We start from the raw sequence: 20,134 nt of genomic DNA, 5'->3' as shown, positions 1-20,134 counted from the left end.
TATAGGGTATTATTACACAGCTGGTGGCCCCCCCCTGTAGCTATAGGGTATTATTACCAGCTGTGCCCCCCCCCCTGTAGCTATAGGGTATTATTACCAGCTGGGCCCCCCCCTGTAGCTATAGGGTATTATTACCAGCTGTGCCCCCCTGTAGCTATAGGGTATTATTACCAGCTGCCCCCCCTGTAGCTATAGGGTATTATTACCAGCTGTGCCCCCCCCAGTAGCTATAGGGTATTATTTACCAGCTGCCCCACCCTGTAGCTATATGGTATTATTACCAGCTGCCCCCCCCCCCCCTGTAGCTATAGGGTATTATTACCAGCTGCCCCCCCCTGTAGCTATAGGGTATTATTACCAGCTTGCCCCCCCTGTAGCTATAGGGAATTATTACCAGCTGTTGCCCCCCCCCCCTGTAGCTATAGGGTTTATTACCAGCTGTGCCCCCCCCCCCCTGTAGCTATAGGGTATTATTACCAGCTGGCCGCCCCCACCCCTGTAGCTATAGGGTATTATTACCAGCTGCCCCCCCCCCCTGTAGCTATAGGGTATTATTACCAGCTGCCCCACCCCTGTAGCTATAGGGTATTATTACCAGCTGCCCCCCCCCTGTAGCTATAGGGTATTATTACCAGCTGCCCCCCCTGTAGCTATAGGGTATTATTACCAGCTGCCCCCCCCCCGTAGCTATAGGGTATTATTACCAGCTGTGCCCCCCCCTGTAGCTATAGGGTATTATTACCAGCTGTGCCCCCCCCCTGTAGCTATAGGGTATTATTACCAGCTGTGCCCCCCCCCTGTAGCTATAGGGTATTATTACCAGCTGGGCCCCCCTGAGTAGCTATAGGGTATTATTACCAGCTGGGCCCCCCCTGTAGCTATAGGGTATTATTACCAGCTGTGCCCCCCTTGTAGCTATAGGGTATTATTACCAGCTGTGCCCCCCCCCTGTAGCTATAGGGTATTATTACCAGCTGGCCCCCCCCCCTGCTAGCTATAGGGTATTATTACCAGCTGTGCCCCCCCCCTGTAGCTATAGGGTATTATTACAGCTGTGCCCCCCCCCCCCCCCTGTAGCTATAGGGTATTATTACCAGCTGCCCCCCCCTGTAGCTATAGGGTATTATTACCAGCTGTGCCCCCCCTGTAGCTATAGGTATTATTACCAGCTTGGGCCCCCCCCCCCCTGTAGCTATAGGGTATTATTACCAGCTGCCGCCCCCCCCTGTAGCTATAGGGTATTTATTACCAGCTGCCCCCCCGTAGCTATAGGGTATTATTACCAGCTGGGCCCTCCCCCCTGTAGCTATAGGGTATTATTACCAGCTGGCCCCACCCCCCCTGTAGCTATAGGGTATTATTACCAGCTGTGCCCCCCCCTGTAGCTATAGGGTATTATTACCAGCTGGCCCCCCCCCCCCCCATGTAGCTATAGGGTATTATTACCAGCTGCCCAAATACCCCCCCCCCCCTGTAGCTATAGGGTATTATTACCAGCCGTGCCCCCCCCCCTGTAGCTATAGGGTATTATTACCAGCTGTGTCCCCCCCCCCCGCCCTGTAGCTATAGGGTATTATTACCAGCTGTGCCCCCCCCTGTAGCTATAGGGTATTATTACCAGCTGCCCCCCCCCGTAGCTATAGGGTATTATTACCAGCTGTGGCCCCCCCCTGTAGCTATAGGGTATTATTACCAGCTGCCCCCCCCCCCCCTGTAGCTATAGGGTATTATTACCACTGCCCCCCCCCCCTGTAGCTATAGGGTATTATTACCAGCTGCCCCCCCCTGTAGCTATAGGGTATTATTACCAGCTGTGCCCCCCCTGTAGCTATAGGGTATTATTACCAGCTGTGCCCCCCCCCTGTAGCTATAGGGTATTATTACCAGCTGTGCCCCCCCCTGTAGCTATAGGGTATTATTACCAGCTGCCCCCACCCCCGTAGCTATAGGGTATTATTACCAGCTGTGCCCCCCCTGTAGCTATAGGGTATTATTACCAGCTGCCCCCCCCCCCTGTAGCTATAGGGTATTATTACCAGCTGTGCCCCCCCCTGTAGCTATAGGGTATTATTACCAGCTGCCGCCCCCTGTAGCTATAGGGTATTATTACCAGCTGCCCCCCCCTGTAGCTATAGGGTATTATTACCAGCTGGGCCCCCCCCCTGTAGCTATAGGGTATTATTACCAGCTGGGCCCCCCCCCCTGTAGCTATAGGGTATTATTACCAGCTGCCGCCCCCCCCCTGTAGCTATAGGGTATTATTACCAGCTGCCCCCCCCCTGTAGCTTAGGGGTATTATTACCAGCTGGGCCCCCCTGTAGCTATAGGGTATTATTACCAGCTGGCCCCCCCCCTGTAGCTATAGGGTATTATTACCAGCTGCCGCCCCCCCCCTGTAGCTATAGGGTATTATTACCAGCTGCCCCCCCCTGTAGCTATAGGGTATTATTACCAGCTGGGCCGCCCCCCCTGTAGCTATAGGGTATTATTACCAGCTGGCCCCCCCCCCTGTAGCTATAGGGTATTATTACCAGCTGTGGCCCTGTAGCTATAGGGTATTATTACCAGCTGGCCCCCCCCCCTAGTAGCTATAGGGTATTATTACCAGCTGGCCCCCCCCCCCTAGCTATAGGGTATTATTACCAGCCGTGCCCCCCCCCCCTGTAGCTATAGGGTATTATTACCAGCTGTGCCCCCCCCCCCTGTAGCTATAGGGTATTATTACCAGCTGCCCCCACCCCGTAGCTATAGGGTATTATTACCAGCTGTGCCCCCCCCTCCTGTAGCTATAGGGTATTATTACCAAGCGGCCCCCCCCCCTGTAGCTATAGGGTATTATTACCAGCTGTGCCCCCCCCCTCTGTAGCTATAGGGTATTATTACCAGCTGCCCCCCCCCGTAGCTATAGGGTATTATTACCAGCTGTGCCCCCCCCTGTAGCTATAGGGAATTATTACCAGCTGGCCGCCCCCCCCCTGTAGCTATAGGGTATTATTACCAGCTGTGCCCCCCCCCCCGTAGCTATAGGGTATTATTACCAGCTGTGCCCCCCCTGTAGCTATAGGGAATTATTACCAGCTGCCCCCCCCCCCCTGTAGCTATAGGGTATTATTACCAGCTGTCCCCCCCCCTGTAGCTATAGGGTATTATTACCAGCTGTGCCCCCCCCTGTAGCTATAGGGTATTATTACCAGCTGTGCCCCCCCTGTAGCTATAGGGTATTATTACCAGCTGCCCCCCCCCCGTAGCTATAGGGTATTATTACCAGCTGTGCCCCCCCCCGTAGCTATAGGGTATTATTACCAGCTGTGCCCCGCCCCTGTAGCTATAGGGTATTATTACCAGCTGCCCCCCCCTGTAGCTATAGGGTATTATTACCAGCTGTGGCCCCCCCCTGTAGCTATAGGGTATTATTACCAGCTGCCCCCCCCGTAGCTATAGGGTATTATTACCAGCTGGGCCCCCCCATAGGGAACACACAGGGGGCAGATAATACCAATAGACTTACCTGCATGTTGTCATCGAATCCGCCCCAGTCAGCGGCTGTCAGGTTTCTGCTTGACCCCGATGAGTTGGCCATCCTGCCCCGTAACCTGCCCCTCCCTCACTACCTGCCCCGTAACCTGCCCCTCCCTCACTACCTGCCCCGTAACCTGCCCCTCCCTCACTACCTGCCCCGTAACCTGCCCCTCCCTCACTACCTGCCCCAGATCCTGCCCCTCCCTCACTACCTGCCCCTCCCACACAGCACTGAGGGGACACACTGAGGGGCAGATAGCGCCTACTCCCCCGGTGTTGAAGCCAATATTACTGCCCCGCTGCCCCAGGAACTAAACACTGAGTGATGACGTGGTGACAAGCCAAATCTCGCGAGAGAAATCCGCCCCCTGCCTGACGTCACTCGCCCTCGCCATATTGGGGGGGGGGCGCCTCGGTTACATATTTGTGCGGCTAACACCGACTTGTAAAATACGCGAAAGTTTAAAATAATACAATATAGAGAAACGATACTTAATAAGCCGGCGAGGCGTATATAGAGAGGGGTTGAGGTGTGTTGCCACAAGCAATATGGCGCTCGACGCCTTAGGTAACCAAGGAAACTCGGTATGGTGAGTGCGCAAGCGCTATAGGACTGACGGGGGCGGCGCTTGGGCTGCGGGAACTGCGCATGCTCTGTCTACACGTGTGGCTCCTGGGAGAGAGAGAGAGCGGCATGGCGGTTCCGGGTTCGGTGCAAGAAATGCGGGAGCGAGTGGTGCTCGGGGAGTTCGGGATCCGCAATGTGAGTGCAGCTGGGGCCCCCCCGTTACTGACACTTCCCGCATCCCGTAGGGCCCCTGAGCCGCCAGTGTATCCTGCACTCTGTGCCCCCTGAGGCTGGGGGGCCGCTCACATTGCCGCTCTGTACCCCCTGAGGCTGGGGGGCCGCTAACATTGCCACTCTGTGCCCCCTGAGGCTGGGGGGCCGCTCACATTGCCACTCTGTATCCCCTGAGGCTGGGGGGCCGCTCACATTGCCACTCTGTACCCCCTGAGGCTGGGGGGCCGCTCACATTGCCACTCTGTACCCCCTGAGGCTGGGGGGCCGCTCACATTGCCACTCTGTACCCCCTGAGGCTGGGGGGCCGCTCACATTGCCACTCTGTACCCCTGAGGCTGGGGGGCCGCTCACATTGCCACTCTGTACCCCCTGAGGCTGGGGGGCCGCTCACATTGCCACTCTGTACCCCCTGAGGCTGGGGGGCCGCTCACATTGCCACTCTGTACCCCCTGAGGCTGGGGGGCCGCTCACATTGCCACTCTGTACCCTGAGGCTGGGGGCCGCTCACATTGCCCTACCCCTGAGCTGGGGGCCGCTCACATTGCCACTCTTACCCCCTGAGGCTGGGGGGCCGCTCACATTGCCACTCTGTACCCCTGAGGCTGGGTGGCCGCTCACATGCACTTGCCCCTAGCTGGGGGCCGCACATTGCCTCTGTACCCCCTGAGGCTGGGGGGCCGCTCACATTGCCACTCTGTACCCCCTGAGGCTGGGGGGCCGCTCACATTGCCACTCTGTACCCCCTGAGGCTGGGGGCCGCTCACATTGCCACTCTGTACCCCCTGAGGCTGGGGGGCCGCTCACATGCCACTCTGTACCCCCTGAGGCTGGGGGGCCGCTCACATTGCCACTCTGTACCCCCTGAGGCTGGGGGGCCGCTCACATTGCCACTCTGTACCCCCTGAGGCTGGGGGGCCGCTCACATTGCCACTCTGTACCCCCTGAGGCTGGGGGGCCGCTCACATTGCCACTCTGTACCCCCTGAGGCTGGGGGGCCGCTCACATTGCCACTCTGTACCCCCTGAGGCTGGGGGGCCGCTCACATTGCCACTCTGTACCCCTGAGGCTGGGGGGGGCCGCTCACATTGCCACTCTGTACCCCCTGAGGCTGGGGGGCCGCTCACATTGCCACTCTGTACCCCTGAGGCTGGGGGGCCGCTCACATTGCCACTCTGTACCCCCTGAGGCTGGGGGGCCGCTCACATTGCCACTCTGTACCCCCTGAGGCTGGGGGGCCGCTCACATTGCCACTCTGTACCCCCTGAGGCTGGGGGGCCGCTCACATTGCCACTCTGTACCCCCTGAGGCTGGGGGGCGCTCACATTGCCACTCTGTCCTGAGGCTGGGGGGCCGCTCACATTGCCACTCTGTACCCCCTGAGGCTGGGGGCCGCTCACATTGCCACTCTGTACCCCCTGAGGCTGGGGGGCCGCTCACATTGCCACTCTGTACCCCCTGAGGCTGGGGGCCGCTCACATTGCCACTCTGTACCCCCTGAGGCTGGGGGCCGCTCACTTGCCACTCTGTACCCCCTGAGGCTGGGGGCCGCTCACATTGCCACTCTGTACCCCCTGAGGCTGGGGGGCCCCATGCCCTGCCCCCGGGGGGCCTCACATTGCCACTCTGTACCCCCTGAGGCTGGGGGGGCCGCTCACATTGCCACTCTGTACCCCCTGAGGCTGGGGGGCCGCTCACATTGCCACTCTGTACCCCCTGAGGCTGGGAGGCCGCTCACATTGCCACTCTGTACCCCCTGAGGCTGGGGGGCCGCTCACATTGCCACTCTGTACCCCCTGAGGCTGGGGGGCCGCTCACATTGCCACTCTGTACCCCCTGAGGCTGGGGGGCCGCTCACATTGCCACTCTGTGCCCCCTGAGGCTGGGGGGCCGCTAACATTGCCACTTTGTGCCCCCTGAGGCTGGGGGGGCACCAACATTGCCACTCTGTGCCCCCTGAGGCTGGGGGGGCACCAACATTGCCACTCTGTGCCCCCTGAGGCTGGGGGGCCGCTAACATTGCCACTTTGTGCCCCTGCAGGTTCACACCACAGACTTCCCTGGGAACTACATGGGCTACAACGACACATGGAACTATGGGAGATTTGAGAACGTGAGTGTGTACCCGTGTACCCGTTCCCTGGCACTGCCCCTCTATGTGCCCCCCCAGGGTGCCAGGTATTTCCACCCCCCCCCATGCAGATCATATTGAACTACAACCCCCTGACTCCTCTCCCTCTGCCCCCAGAACTTCCGCATAGACATAGTGAAGATGGAAGGGGACACCCTGGAGTTCGACATGGTTGGAATCGACGCGGCCATCGCAAACGCATTCAGGCGAATTCTCCTGGCAGAGGTACCCGCCTGTAACCATGGTAACTGCATGATTAGATGGGCGGTGCCAGGTTTTATAACTCATGTGCAACTAACTATTGGCTACGCCCCATGCCCCCTTTTGGCTCCTCCCCTCATGCACTTTCCTTCCCGTTGGGCAGGTACCGACCATGGCGGTGGAGAAGGTCTATGTCTATAACAACACGTCTATCATCCAGGACGAGATTCTGGCACATCGGCTGGGCCTCATCCCCATCAGGGTGGATCCGCGGCTGTTTGAGTATCGAAGTGCGGGTAAGGGACGCCGCAGTGACACGTCTGTTTGTATATACCCGCCCGTGTATGTGAGGGCTCAGTATGTTGCCATAGTTACATGTGTATATACCCGCCCGTGTATGTGAGGGCTCAGTATGTTGCCATAGTTACATGTGTATATACCCGCCCGTGTATGTGAGGGCTCAGTATGTTGCCATAGTTACATGTGTATATACCCGCCCGTGTATGTGAGGGCTCAGTATGTTGCCATAGTTACATGTGTATATACCCGCCCATGTATGCGAGGGCTCAGTATGTTGCCATAGTTACATGTGTATATACCCGCCCATGTATGTGAGGGCTCAGTATGTTGCCATAGTTACATGTGTATATACCCGCCCATGTATGCGAGGGCTCAGTATGTTGCCATAGTTACATGTGTATATACCCGCCCATGTATGCGAGGGCTCAGTATGTTGCAATAGTTACATGTGTATATACCCGCCTGTGTATGTGAGGGCTCAGTACGTTGCCATGGTTACATGTGTGTATATACCCACCCATGTATGTGAGGGCTCAGTATGTTGCCATGGTTACATGTGTGTATATACCCGCCTGTGTATGTGAGGGCTCAGTATGTTGCCATGGTTACATGTGTGTATATACCCACCCATGTATGTGAGGGCTCAGTATGTTGCCATGGTTACATGTGTGTATATACCCGCCTGTGTATGTGAGGGCTCATTATGTTGCCATGGTTACATGTGTGTATATACCCGCCCGTGTATGTGAGGGCTTAGTATGTTGCCATAGTTACATGTGTATATACCCGCCTGTGTATGTGAGGGCTCAGTATGTTGCCATGGTTACATGTGTGTATATACCCGCCCGTGTATGTGAGGGCTCAGTATGTTGCCATAGTTACATGTGTATATACCAGCCCGTGTATGTGAGGGCTTAGTATGTTGCCATAGTTACATGTGTATATACCCGTCTGTGTATGTGAGGGCTCAGTATGTTGCCATGGTTACATGTGTGTATATAACCTCCCGTGTATGTGAGGGCTCAGTATGTTGCCATAGTTACATGTGTATATACCCGCCTGTGTATGTGAGGGCTCAGTATGTTGCCATAGTTACATGTATATATACCCGCCTGTGTATGTGAGGGCTCAGTATGTTGCCATGGTTACATGTGTGTATATACCCGCCTGTGTATGTGAGGGCTCAGTATGTTGCCATAGTTACGTGTGTGTATATACCCGCCTGTGTATGTGAGGGCTCAGTATGTTGCCATAGTTACGTGTGTATATACCCGCCTGTGTATGTGAGGGCTCAGTATGTTGCCATAGTTACATGTGTGTATATTCCCACCTGTGTATGTGAGGGCTCAGTATGTTGCCATAGTTACATGTGTGTATATTCCCACCTGTGTATGTGAGGGCTTAGTATGTTGCCATAGTTACATGTGTATATACCCGTCTGTGTATGTGAGGGCTCAGTATGTTGCCATGGTTACATGTGTGTATATACCCGCCTGTGTATGTGAGGGCTCAGTATGTTGCCATAGTTACGTGTGTGTATATACCCGCCTGTGTATGTGAGGGCTCAGTATGTTGCCATAGTTACGTGTGTATATACCCGCCTGTGTATGTGAGGGCTCAGTATGTTGCCATAGTTACATGTGTGTATATTCCCACCTGTGTATGTGAGGGCTCAGTATGTTGCCATAGTTACATGTGTGTATATACCCGCCTGTGTATGTGAGGGCTCAGTATGTTGCCATGGTTACATGTGTGTATATACCCGCCTGTGTATGTGAGGGCTCAGTATGTTGCCATAGTTACAAGTGTATATACCCGGCTTTGTATGTGAGGGCTCAGTATGTTGCCATAGTTACATGTGTGTATATACCCGCCTGTGTATGTGAGGGCTCAGTATGTTGCCATAGTTACATGTGTGTATATACCCGCCTGTGTATGTGAGGGCTCAGTATGTTGCCATGGTTACATGTGTGTATATACCCGCCTGTGTATGTGAGGGCTCAGTATGTTGCCATGGTTACATGTGTATATACCCGCCTGTGTATGTGAGGGCTCAGTATGTTGCCATGGTTACATGTGTGTATATACCCGCCTGTGTATGTGAGGGCTCAGTATGTTGCCATGGTTACATGTGTGTATATACCCGCCTGTGTATGTGAGGGCTCAGTATGTTACCATAGTTACATGTGTATATACCAGCCCGTGTACGTGAGGGCTTAGTATGTTGCCATAGTTACATGTGTATATACCCGTCTGTGTATGTGAGGGCTCAGTATGTTGCCATGGTTACATGTGTGTATATAACCTCCCGTGTATGTGAGGGCTCAGTATGTTGCCATAGTTACATGTGTATATACCCGCCTGTGTATGTGAGGGCTCAGTATGTTGCCATAGTTACATGTATATATACCCGCCTGTGTATGTGAGGGCTCAGTATGTTGCCATGGTTACATGTGTGTATATAACCTCCCGTGTATGTGAGGGCTCAGTATGTTGCCATAGTTACATGTGTATATACCCGCCTGTGTATGTGAGGGCTCAGTATGTTGCCATGGTTACATGTGTGTATATAACCTCCCGTGTATGTGAGGGCTCAGTATGTTGCCATAGTTACATGTGTATATACCCGCCTGTGTATGTGAGGGCTCAGTATGTTGCCATGGTTACATGTGTGTATATACCCGCCTGTGTATGTGAGGGCTCAGTATGTTGCCATAGTTACGTGTGTGTATATACCCGCCTGTGTATGTGAGGGCTCAGTATGTTGCCATGGTTACATGTGTGTATATACCCGCCTGTGTATGTGAGGGCTCAGTATGTTGCCATAGTTACATGTGTGTATATACCCGCCTGTGTATGTGAGGGCTCAGTATGTTGCCATGGTTACATGTGTGTATATACCCGCCTGTGTATGTGAGGGCTCAGTATGTTGCCATAGTTACAAGTGTATATACCCGGCTTTGTATGTGAGGGCTCAGTATGTTGCCATAGTTACATGTGTGTATATACCCGCCTGTGTATGTGAGGGCTCAGTATGTTGCCATGGTTACATGTGTGTATATACCCGCCTGTGTATGTGAGGGCTCAGTATGTTGCCATAGTTACATGTGTATATACCCGCCTGTGTATGTGAGGGCTCAGTATGTTGCCATGGTTACATGTGTGTATATACCCGCCTGTGTATGTGAGGGCTCAGTATGTTGCCATGGTTACATGTGTGTATATACCCGCCTGTGTATGTGAGGGCTCAGTATGTTACCATAGTTACATGTGTATATACCCGCCTGTGTATGTGAGGGCTCAGTATGTTGCCATGGTTACACGTGTGTATATACCCGCCTGTGTATGTGAGGGCTCAGTATGTTGCCATGGTTACACGTGTGTATATACCCGCCTGCTCAGTTGCCACCCTATTTGCCCAGCAGAGGAGGGCGAGGGCACAGAGATAGACACCCTACAGTTTGAGCTGAACGTCAAGTGCACCAGGAACCCCAGAGCCTCCAAGGATTGTTCCGACCCAAATGAGCTCTACCTGAACCATAAAGGTAATCGGACCCGTGTCACATGATCTTGATGCCCAATTCTCATTGGGTGTCCTGGTTCCCTAACCCCCGGCCCGACGCTCTCTCTCTCCCAGTTTACACCAGTCACATGAAGTGGCTCCCACAGGGCAACCAGTCCGACCTGTTCCCAGAGACTGACCCCCCTCGGCCCGTCCATGGCGACATTCTGATTGCGCAGCTGCGCCCCGGGCAGGAGATCAGCGTTATCATGCACTGCGTGAAGGGCATCGGTGAGTGGGGGGCCCGGGGGGCACAGGAATGGGGGGCTCATTCACATACAGACTGGCGCAGCGGGGGGGTCGGTTCTGTAACACGTCTCCCTCCCTCGGCAGGGAAAGACCACGCCAAGTTCTCTCCCGTGGCCACGGCCAGTTACCGGCTGCTGCCCGAGATCACCCTGTTGTGCCCCATCGAGGGGGAGCTGGCGGATCGACTGCAGCGCTGCTTCTCTCCGGGGGTCATCGGCGTCGATGAGGTGGACGGTAAGTGCTGTTTGTTGGTGTAGAGACCCCCCCGAGCTTCCGTATCTGTCTTGCCCCGTGTTTTACTCTCCCCCCGTGTTTACCCCCCTGTTTTACTGTACCCCGTGTTTCCCCCAGGGAAGAGAGTGGCCAGGGTAATAAACGCACGGACGGACACCTGCGGGCGGGAAATCTTCCGCCATGATGATCTGAAGGACCTGGTGCGAATGGCGCGCGTGCGAGACTATTACATCTGTAAGTGCCCGGCTCTGGGACGCTATTGGCTCAGTGGGGTTACGCCCATCGCTTTCCCACATCTTCCCACCGGGCGGAGCCTGGGGGTCACTATCCGGCTGCTTGGCAACGGAATGCCCAATAGTCACAGACTAGAGGGTGTTAAAAAATATCAAGGCAACTCCTTTGATGCCCCCAACTCAGCAAAAACCATCACGCCGCCTCCTTCTCTCCCCCCCCCAAACCATCACGCTGCCTCCTTCTCTCCCCCCCAAACCATCACGCTGCCTCCTTCTCTCCCCCCCCCCAAACCATCACGCTGCCTCCTTCTCTCCCCCCCCAAACCATCACGCTGCCTCCTTCTCTCCCCCCCAAACCATCACGCTGCCTCCTTCTCTCCCCCCCTAAACCATCACGCTGCCTCCTTCTCTCCCCCCCTAAACCATCACGCTGCCTCCTTCTCTCCCCCCCTAAACCATCACGCTGCCTCCTTCTCTCCCCCCCTAAACCATCACGCTGCCTCCTTCTCTCCCCCCTAAACCATCACGCTGCCTCCTTCTGTCCCCCCCTAAACCATCACGCTGCCTCCTTCTGTCCCCCCCCTAAACCATCACGCTGCCTCCTTCTGTCCCCCCCCTAAACCATCACGCTGCCTCCTTCTGTCCCCCCCTAAACCATCACGCTGCCTCCTTCTCTCCCCCCCTAAACCATCACGCTGCCTCCTTCTCTTCCCCCCTAAACCATCACGCTGCCTCCTTCTGTCCCCCCCCTAAACCATCACGCTGCCTCCTTCTGTCCCCCCCCTAAACCATCAACGCTGCCTCCTTCTCTCCCCCCTAAACCATCACGCTGCCTCCTTCTGTCCCCCCCCTAAACCATCACGCTGCCTCCTTCTGTCCCCCCCCTAAACCATCATGCTGCCTCCTTCTCTCCCCCCCTAAACCATCACGCTGCCTCCTTCTGTCCCCCCCCTAAACCATCACGCTGCCTCCTTCTCTCCCTCCCAAACCATCACGCTGCCTCCTTCTGTCCCCCCCCTAAACCATCACGCTGCCTCCTTCTCGTCCCCCCCAAACCATCACGCTGCCTCCTTCTCGTCCCCCCAAACCATCACGCTGCCTCCTTCTCTCCCCCCCCCAAACCATCACGCTGCCTCCTTCTCTCCCCCCCCAAACCATCACGCTGCCTCCTTCTCTTCCCCCCCAAACCATCACGCTGCCTCCTTCTCTCCCCCCCAAACCATCACGCTGCCTCCTTCTCTCCCCCCCCAAACCATCACGCTGCCTCCTTCTCGTCCCCCCCCAAACTATCACGCTGCCTCCTTCTCCCCCCCCAAACCATCACGCTGCCTCCTTCTCTTCCCCCCCCAAACCATCACGCTGCCTCCTTCTCTTCCCCCCCAAACCATCACGCTGCCTCCTTCTCTCCCCCCCCAAACCATCACGCTGCCTCCTTCTCGTTCCCCCCCAAACCATCACGCTGCCTCCTTCTCTCCCCCCCACAAACCATCACGCTGCCTCCTTCTTGTCCCCCCCAAACCATCACGCTGCCTCCTTCTCGTCCCCCCAAACCATCACGCTGCCTCCTTCTCTTCCCCCCCCCCAAACCATCACGCTGCCTCCTTCTCTCCCCCCCCCAAACCATCACGCTGCCTCCTTCTCTTCCCCCCCCAAACCATCACGCTGCCTCCTTCTCTCCCCCCCTCAACCATCACGCCGCCTCCTTCTCTCCCCCCCCAAACCATCACGCTGCCTCCTTCTCGTTCCCCCACAAACCATCACGCTGCCTCCTTCTCGTTCCCCCACAAACCATCACGCTGCCTCCTTCTCGTCCCCCCCAAACCATCACGCTGCCTCCTTCTCGTCCCCCCAAACCATCACGCTGCCTCCTTCTCTTCCCCCCCCCCCCAAACCATCACGCTGCCTCCTTCTCTCCCCCCCCAAACCATCACGCTGCCTCCTTCTCGTTCCCCCACAAACCATCACGCTGCCTCCTTCTCGTCCCCCCAAACCATCACGCTGCCTCCTTCTCGTCCCCCCCAAACCATCACGCTGCCTCCTTCTCTTCCCCCCAAACCATCACGCTGCCTCCTTCTCGTCCCCCCCAAACCATCACGCTGCCTCCTTCTCGTCCCCCCAAACCATCACGCTGCCTCCTTCTCTTCCCCCCCCCCCAAACCATCACGCTGCCTCCTTCTCGTTCCCCACAAACCATCACGCTGCCTCCTTCTCGTCCCCCCCAAACCATCACGCTGCCTCCTTCTCGTCCCCCCCCAAACCATCACGCTGCCTCCTTCTCGTCCCCCCCAAACCATCACGCTGCCTCCTTCTCCCCCCCCCAAACCATCACGCTGCCTCCTTCTCTCCCCCCCCAAAACCATCACGCTGCCTCCTTCTCTTCCCCCCCAAACCATCACGCTGCCTCCTTCTCTCCCCCCCCAAACCATCACGCTGCCTCCTTCTCCCCCCCCCCAAACCATCACGCTGCCTCCTTCTCTCCCCCCCAAACCATCACGCTGCCTCCTTCTCTTCCCCCCCAAACCATCACGCTGCCTCCTTCTCGTCCCCCCAAACCATCACGCTGCCTCCTTCTCGTCCCCCCAAACCATCACGCTGCCTCCTTCTCGTCCCCCCAAATCATCACGCTGCCTCCTTCTCTTCCCCCCCCAAACCATCACGCTGCCTCCTTCTCTCCCCCCCCCCCAAACCATCACGCTGCCTCCTTCTCTTCCCCCCCCAAACCATCACGCTGCCTCCTTCTCTCCCCCCCCAAACCATCACGCTGCCTCCTTCTCTCCCCCCCCAGACCATCACGCCGCCTCCTTCTCTCCCCTCCCCCAACCATCACGCCGCCTCCTTCTCTCCCCCCCCAAACCATCACGCCGCCTCCTTCTCGTTCCCCCACAAACCATCACGCTGCCTCCTTCTCGTCCCCCCCAAACCATCACGCTGCCTCCTTCTCGTCCCCCCAAACCATCACGCTGCCTCCTTCTCTTCCCCCCCCCCCAAACCATCGCGCTGCCTCCTTCTCTCCCCCCCCAAACCATCACGCTGCCTCCTTCTCGTTCCCCCACAAACCATCACGCTGCCTCCTTCTCGTCCCCCCCAAACCATCACGCTGCCTCCTTCTCGTCCCCCCCAAACCATCACGCTGCCTCCTTCTCTTCCCCCCCCAAACCATCACGCTGCCTCCTTCTCTCCCCCCCCAGACCATCACGCCGCCTCCTTCTCTCCCCCCCCCCCCCAACCATCACGCCGCCTCCTTCTCTGCCCCCCCCCCCCCAAACCATCACGCCGCCTCCTTCTCTCCCCCCCCAAACCATCACGCCGCCTCCTTCTCTCCCCCCCTAAACCATCACGCTGCCTCCTTCTCTTCCCCCCCCCCAAACCATCGCGCTGCCTCCTTCTCTCCCCCCCCAAACCATCACGCTGCCTCCTTCTCGTTCCCCCACAAACCATCACGCTGCCTCCTTCTCGTCCCCCCCAAACCATCACGCTGCCTCCTTCTCGTCCCCCCCAAACCATCACGCTGCCTCCTTCTCTTCCCCCCCCCAGACCATCACGCCGCCTCCTTCTCTCCCCCCTAAACCATCACGCTGCCTCCTTTGGATTCAGAATTAGTTGAAGTCACAATTATTATTTATCTTTCTCCCCAGTCTCAGTAGAATCCACAGGGATCCTGCCCCCCGATATCCTGGTGAGTGAAGCCATCAAGGTTCTGATGGGCAAATGCCGGCGGTTCTTGGACGAGCTGGACACATCGCAGATGGACTGATCCAATCTAGGGAGGGAGGGGCTACTGTCCTATGTATTCTGGGGCAGAACCTCCCTGATAGGTCCATTGGGACTGAACTTTCTGCAGAACTTTTTATGGATTCTGTGTTCCACCTGGTACCTGTACCCGACCCAACTGGCACCCATAGTGGAACAGTTCTGCTGTGAGAAGCCCCCCAGGGGAATTGGCCCCTACAGTCACAAAGAGCCTGTGGATTCAAGAGACAGTAATAGGGCAATGTGGGCGGGGCTCCCCTAGGTCCTGGTACCGGTGCTGAGAATGGGTCCGTTTGGGATGAGCATTGGCCCCTCTTCCCCCCAGTGACGGAGTAACTTTGCGTATGGACTGAAGCTTCTGGATCCAGTGACCCAAAGAACCCCCCCTCCCCCTGGCTACCCACCCAGACAGATAATGGGGGGGGGGGGGGGGGGTCTGTGATTCTTCCCAAATAGCCCTGTACGTTGGGCAGCGACTCTGTACAGCACTGAAAGGGTTAGTTTGTGTGTAAGCAGAACATGGAATGTACCATTAATAAAAAAAATAGGGTGATGCTGAGTAAAACGGGTTTTTTTTTTTGTGGGGGTGTATTTATATAAATAGCAAAAGGGACAGCAGTGAGATTGGCAAGCACTGAGCCAATCAGGTAACAGCTGGGCGTGTCTGTGCCCATACAGGGTTAATAGAGCAGGGGGCCCCAATGTAAAGCTTAAGGAATGTCCCCCCCCCCAAATATACCAAACAAGGGTTACACATATATACACACATATATACACACAGTGACTGACCAAACAAGGGTCCAACCCAAGGCTTTTGGCTGGTCCTGCCAAGCAATCGGCTATGCCCGTGTGTGCCAGTTATACCAGTTACCCCTGGGGCCCAGGCTGAAGCCTTATGGGTCAGATTGCAAAGCATCAGCCACGTTAATTCTAGGGGGAGCCCCAAACCCCCCCAAAGTTAGTGAAGAGGCTGCTAGTTTGCAGCAAGTACTGATAATGGGGTATTTTAATTACCCCGATACTGACTGGAGGAACAGCACTGGTGGGGCAGTTAATGGGAACAAGTGTATAAATGTGCTGCAGGGCTCAGATCATTGGGGAGCCAACCAGAACTTGCTAACAACCCAGAACCCATAGCAAATACACAGTACCAGAACCAGAGTGGAACAGTGCCCATAACGGTGTATCATTTACTTCAGAAGTAAATAGGAAAGAAGAGGAAGGCATTTATTAACTACAAACACTAATGTTGTAAATCGGCAATCACAGGGGCAAAGATAGGAAACGGGGAGCCGACTGCAGCACAGGCCGAGGCCAAACCCCAACCCCAAACCTCTATATTAATAGTAAAAGAGGAGGAGCCAGAGTGCGGCTCCAGTAAGTAATGGAAATAAATGGCTTATAACCGATACAGAAAGGGCAAATGTGCTAATTTAGTTCAGCTTTAGCCTCTGCTTCTGATATTCTCAGACTCACTTCTATCTGCTATGGTTCCTATTTGTGAGTCGAAAAATATTCAACTTGAGCCTAACCCGCCCTTCAGCTGCCCCCCCCCGAGCCTAACCCGCTCTTGGGCTGATTTATTGAGAAATTCCACCAAAACCCCGCCCATCTGTGCCACTTCCTGCTGCCTCCTTTCCCAGGCTGTGCAGGGGGCGGCGGCACTGTAGGATAGGAACCAATCAGCATCTAGGCTGACCTGATAGGGAACTGAAGCCTGTCTGTGCTTGTGTGAGTGCAGGGCTGTGATTGGCTGTGCCCCTCTTACTGTGCTTCTGGCAGGGACCGTTAGGACACGCCCACCCCCCATATGAAACCCAGACAGGGACCTGAGGGGATCTATAGGGAGCCCCAATAAAGGGGCCACCTTTTGGTGCTATCTTTTATTCCCTTCTCATATGTTTGCTTGTGAGGATTCGTCCTTTACCCCAACAGAACCACAGGGGCAGATGAGCATTTGGGCCTGGGGAGCGATGTCGGTGGAGGATTTGGATTGCACTTTAATATCGTTTTATTATATGGGGAGTTGCCCTATTATATAAGACATATTACACTATTTGTTTCATGCGATTCCCCATCTCCTGTGCGAGTACAAAAGGAAAGATCCAGTTAAAGGGCCAATACCTTTATTCGGGTCACTGCTGGGCAACAGTAGACCCCTCCCGGCCCATTACCTGCGCCTCCGGCTGGAACCACACGGCCCAGCTACGGCCAACAAGTAAGGCTGCCTTTCCAACAACAGCTCTTTGCAGCAGTGGCGCAAACCAGAAAGTGATAAAATATTGTCCAGTCCGGAACCACAGCCGGCACCGCCCCAGTACAAAACATAATAAATTAACGCAAGTTGTTCCGACTTTAATTTACCTTTAACGTAAAGGAACGGTAAACGTAGGGCGCCCTGTGCGAGAGCGCGGCACTCACCTACCGGAACGCAGGGACCTTTCCAACATCCGCCATAAAGGGAAAGGTGTCGGGGCCAATTCCGTATGGGGGTAAAGCAGCCGTGCCATTAGTGCCCCCAAATTCATTGGCTCTGGAACCAAAGGGAGGGTTTAGCTTTTCCTTTGCACTGTGAGGCCCCCGGAATGGCCCCCTTCCGTAGGCGTCCGTTTGTCATTGGAGGAGCCAACTGCCTCATTCCCAGCAACCAGTGCCCCCCCACATACCCACAGAAAGTTCCTTGTATGTTCAGGGCAGGGCGACCCCCTAGCCCGGGGCAGAGGGCAGGGCCACCCCACTCTCCCAGCCCGGGGCAGAGGGCAGGGCCACCCCACTCTCCCAGCCCGGGGCAGAGGGCAGGGCCACCCCACTCTCCCAGCCCGGGGCAGAGGGCAGGGCCACCCCACTCTCCCAGCCCGGGGCAGAGGGCAGGGCCACCCCACTCTCCCAGCCCGGGGCAGAGGGCAGGGCCACCCCACTCTCCCAGCCCGGGGCAGAGGGCAGGGCCACCCCACTCTCCTAGCCAGGGGCAGGGCCACCCCACTCTCCTAGCCAGGGGCAGGGCCACCCCACTCTCCTAGCCAGGGGCAGGGCGACCCCACTCTCCTAGCCAGGGGCAGGGCGACCCCACTCTCCTAGCCAGGGGCAGGGCGACCCCACTCTCCTAGCCAGGGGCAGGGCGACCCCACTCTTCTAGCCAGGGACCAGTCACTAGCGAGCAGGAATATCGATGCGCTTCCTCCAGCAGGGGGCAGTGTATGGAGCACGAGTGCATAATACTTAATGAGATTGTTCCTAAAGGTATGTGACCCCCATGGGGGGAGGGGTGGGGGGAGTCAGGCAGCAGAAAATGTCCCAATTCTGCCCCATCTGTAGTGATGCCATAGCGACTGGGCACAGCGGAATGTGTCAGAGGCAGATTTGGGGGTGCAGGTCAGGGCTGGAACAGAGCCACCAGGGAGCTGTCACAACTGCTCAGTACGGAATCGCTGTCCGGCGCCGACTTGGTCTTCTTCTTGAACAAAGCGGGCAAGTTGCGTATATGGACCTCCTTCCGGAACTGCTCCCCCAGCGGCTTCTGCAACACAACAACAACAACAACAACATGAGTAACAGCCCAAGCCCTGCCATTATGCCAACAGGGCAAGTAGGACGGGGGGGGGGGGGGGGCTTGGGGCAAGTGGAGTCTACACACACTGTTGGGGGGCTTTAGAGGCACAGCTCATGGAAGCACACAAACGATTGGATCAAGGCAAGCGGCCGCCATCATGGGCAGAGACACGCATACAGGTGCAATTTCAAGCTCATTTGCCGTGTTATTTTCCCACAATGCAGCACTTTGCCCCAGAGTTCTGGCGTCAATTTTGTCATGAAGGGGCAATACTCCTAATGCAACTGTATCTGATTGGCAAAAATTTGCGCAACCGTGTGTGCGCTTTGTCTTTTCTTCACTTTTGGTGCAATTGAGCAGGGTCAGACTGGGCAAAAAAACCTGGTGGGCCCCGCCGGCCCTGACCCGATCCCTGCTGGGGGAAGGGGGTCGGACAAGTCGTGGGGTGTAAAGGCTGTGGCGGGGGCTCCTTGGTGGGCCCTGCACCCCTCAGTCTGAGCCTGGCGCTGAGAGAACCCAGGAGTTAGCGCTTGGTGCAGGCACTCTTATCTCAGAATAGAATGTGGGAAGGACTGAGTGCAAGGAGCCTTTAATGAAAATGATTTATGGGCAAATGATTGCGGGGGCCACAACTGTACCTGCAGCCCTATCAGGCCTCCCCCCAGCCCAGTCCCAGTAACAACAAAACCAACGGAACCGCACTCACCCCGATACACCCGGCGATCAGCTTCTTGAAGTGTTCCCTCCGCTTCTTCTCGCCCACTTTCTGCGGGGGGGCCAAGAGCTTGGCGTCAAACTGCTCCAGGGAATCTCGCGGGACGTCCGGCACTTGCTCCATCAGCCCCCGCAGCTCTGGGTACTGGGGGCGCTAGGGGACAGAAAGGGCAGGTTCTCTCCTTTATTTGTGCTAAAGAGTAAGATTATGAGAGACGGGGGCACAGAGGGGGCGGATCCTGCAACTGTTGGGGGCCACAAGTTATAGGGGTCTGAGGAGGAGGAGCAAATCCTTACGTAAGGGTGACACCCCGTTACTTACCAGGGCCTCGTAGGTCTGGAACGAGAGCTGCACCAAAGGGAACTTACAGCTTTCATGCTGCCCGTGAGTCTGCAGCCCACACAGTATATTGGAAAACACACACAGAGCGGCATCGGCAGGCAGGGGGGACGCAGACATCACCTGGGGGGAGCAAGAGGGACCATGGATAAAGATACAAATAGGAAGGAATGTAGGGCATACACCAGGCTGCTGGGTGGGGGGGTACAGCTGGCAGTTACCTGTTTGAGCAGGGGCCAGCAGAGGTGAGAGGCCGCCTTCTGACAGGCCATCGTGTCCTTCCACACCAACGGGCTGAAGGAAATGACCAGCAGCGAGGTGGAAATCTCCTGAAAGGAAGGAAATAAAATGAAACTGGCACGGGTGCAGATAACAAAATGTTACTGTTAATTTCCCTTCACCCACATCCCACCCTCTGGCTCCTCCTCCCACATCCACATCCTCTGGCTCCTCCTCTCACATCCACATCCCACCCTCTGGCTCCTCCTCTCACATCCACACCCCACCCTCTGGCTCCTCCTCTCACATCCACATCCCACCCTCTGGCTCCTC

General features: G+C 56.3%; 3 protein-coding genes across 6 annotated transcripts in view; 1 reads left to right on the top strand and 2 right to left on the bottom strand.

Moving 5' to 3' along the window:
* The window catches only part of yipf3 (Yip1 domain family member 3), a 20,458-nt gene extending 16,627 nt beyond the window's left edge, over nt 1–3,831 (bottom strand). The window contains 1 exon segment of the mRNA NM_001126994.1: nt 3,509–3,831. Within this exon segment, the coding sequence (NP_001120466.1) occupies nt 3,509–3,580 (72 nt within the window). The 5' untranslated portion in view covers nt 3,581–3,831.
* A 103-nt stretch (nt 3,832–3,934) lies between these two features.
* On the top strand, nt 3,935–15,543 carry polr1c (RNA polymerase I and III subunit C). 3 transcript variants are annotated; one of them, XM_031901844.1, is made up of 9 exons: nt 3,935–4,109; nt 6,360–6,431; nt 6,567–6,674; nt 6,814–6,946; nt 10,373–10,495; nt 10,588–10,743; nt 10,846–10,995; nt 11,113–11,229; nt 14,864–15,543. In XM_031901844.1, the coding sequence occupies exons 1-9, from the start codon at nt 4,107–4,109 to the stop codon at nt 14,980–14,982; spliced, it is 981 nt and encodes a 326-aa protein (XP_031757704.1). In that variant the 5' UTR covers nt 3,935–4,106; the 3' UTR covers nt 14,983–15,543. The 3 variants fall into 3 exon arrangements, with proteins under 3 accessions (XP_031757704.1, XP_031757702.1, XP_031757703.1); XM_031901842.1 differs by lacking the exon at nt 3,935–4,109 and adding an exon at nt 4,122–4,282; XM_031901843.1 differs by lacking the exon at nt 3,935–4,109 and adding an exon at nt 4,123–4,282 and having other exon boundaries at nt 10,376–10,495.
* Nucleotides 15,544–17,087: 1,544 nt separating this feature from the next.
* Nucleotides 17,088–20,134, bottom strand: part of xpo5 (exportin 5) — a 33,673-nt gene continuing 30,626 nt past the window's right edge. Inside the window, 5 exon segments of one of the 2 annotated variants that reach the window (NM_203781.2) lie at nt 17,088–17,842; nt 18,038–18,495; nt 19,235–19,396; nt 19,565–19,705; nt 19,804–19,911. In NM_203781.2, coding sequence (NP_989112.2) covers nt 18,352–18,495; nt 19,235–19,396; nt 19,565–19,705; nt 19,804–19,911 — 555 coding nt within the window. In that variant the 3' untranslated portion in view covers nt 17,088–17,842; nt 18,038–18,351. 2 annotated transcript variants of the gene reach the window in all.

The sequence above is a fragment of the Xenopus tropicalis genome, chromosome 5 (genome assembly GCF_000004195.4).
Source record: "Xenopus tropicalis strain Nigerian chromosome 5, UCB_Xtro_10.0, whole genome shotgun sequence".
NCBI classification, from domain to species: domain Eukaryota; kingdom Metazoa; phylum Chordata; class Amphibia; order Anura; family Pipidae; genus Xenopus; species Xenopus tropicalis.
This window is presented reverse-complemented; position numbering and strand designations above follow the sequence as displayed.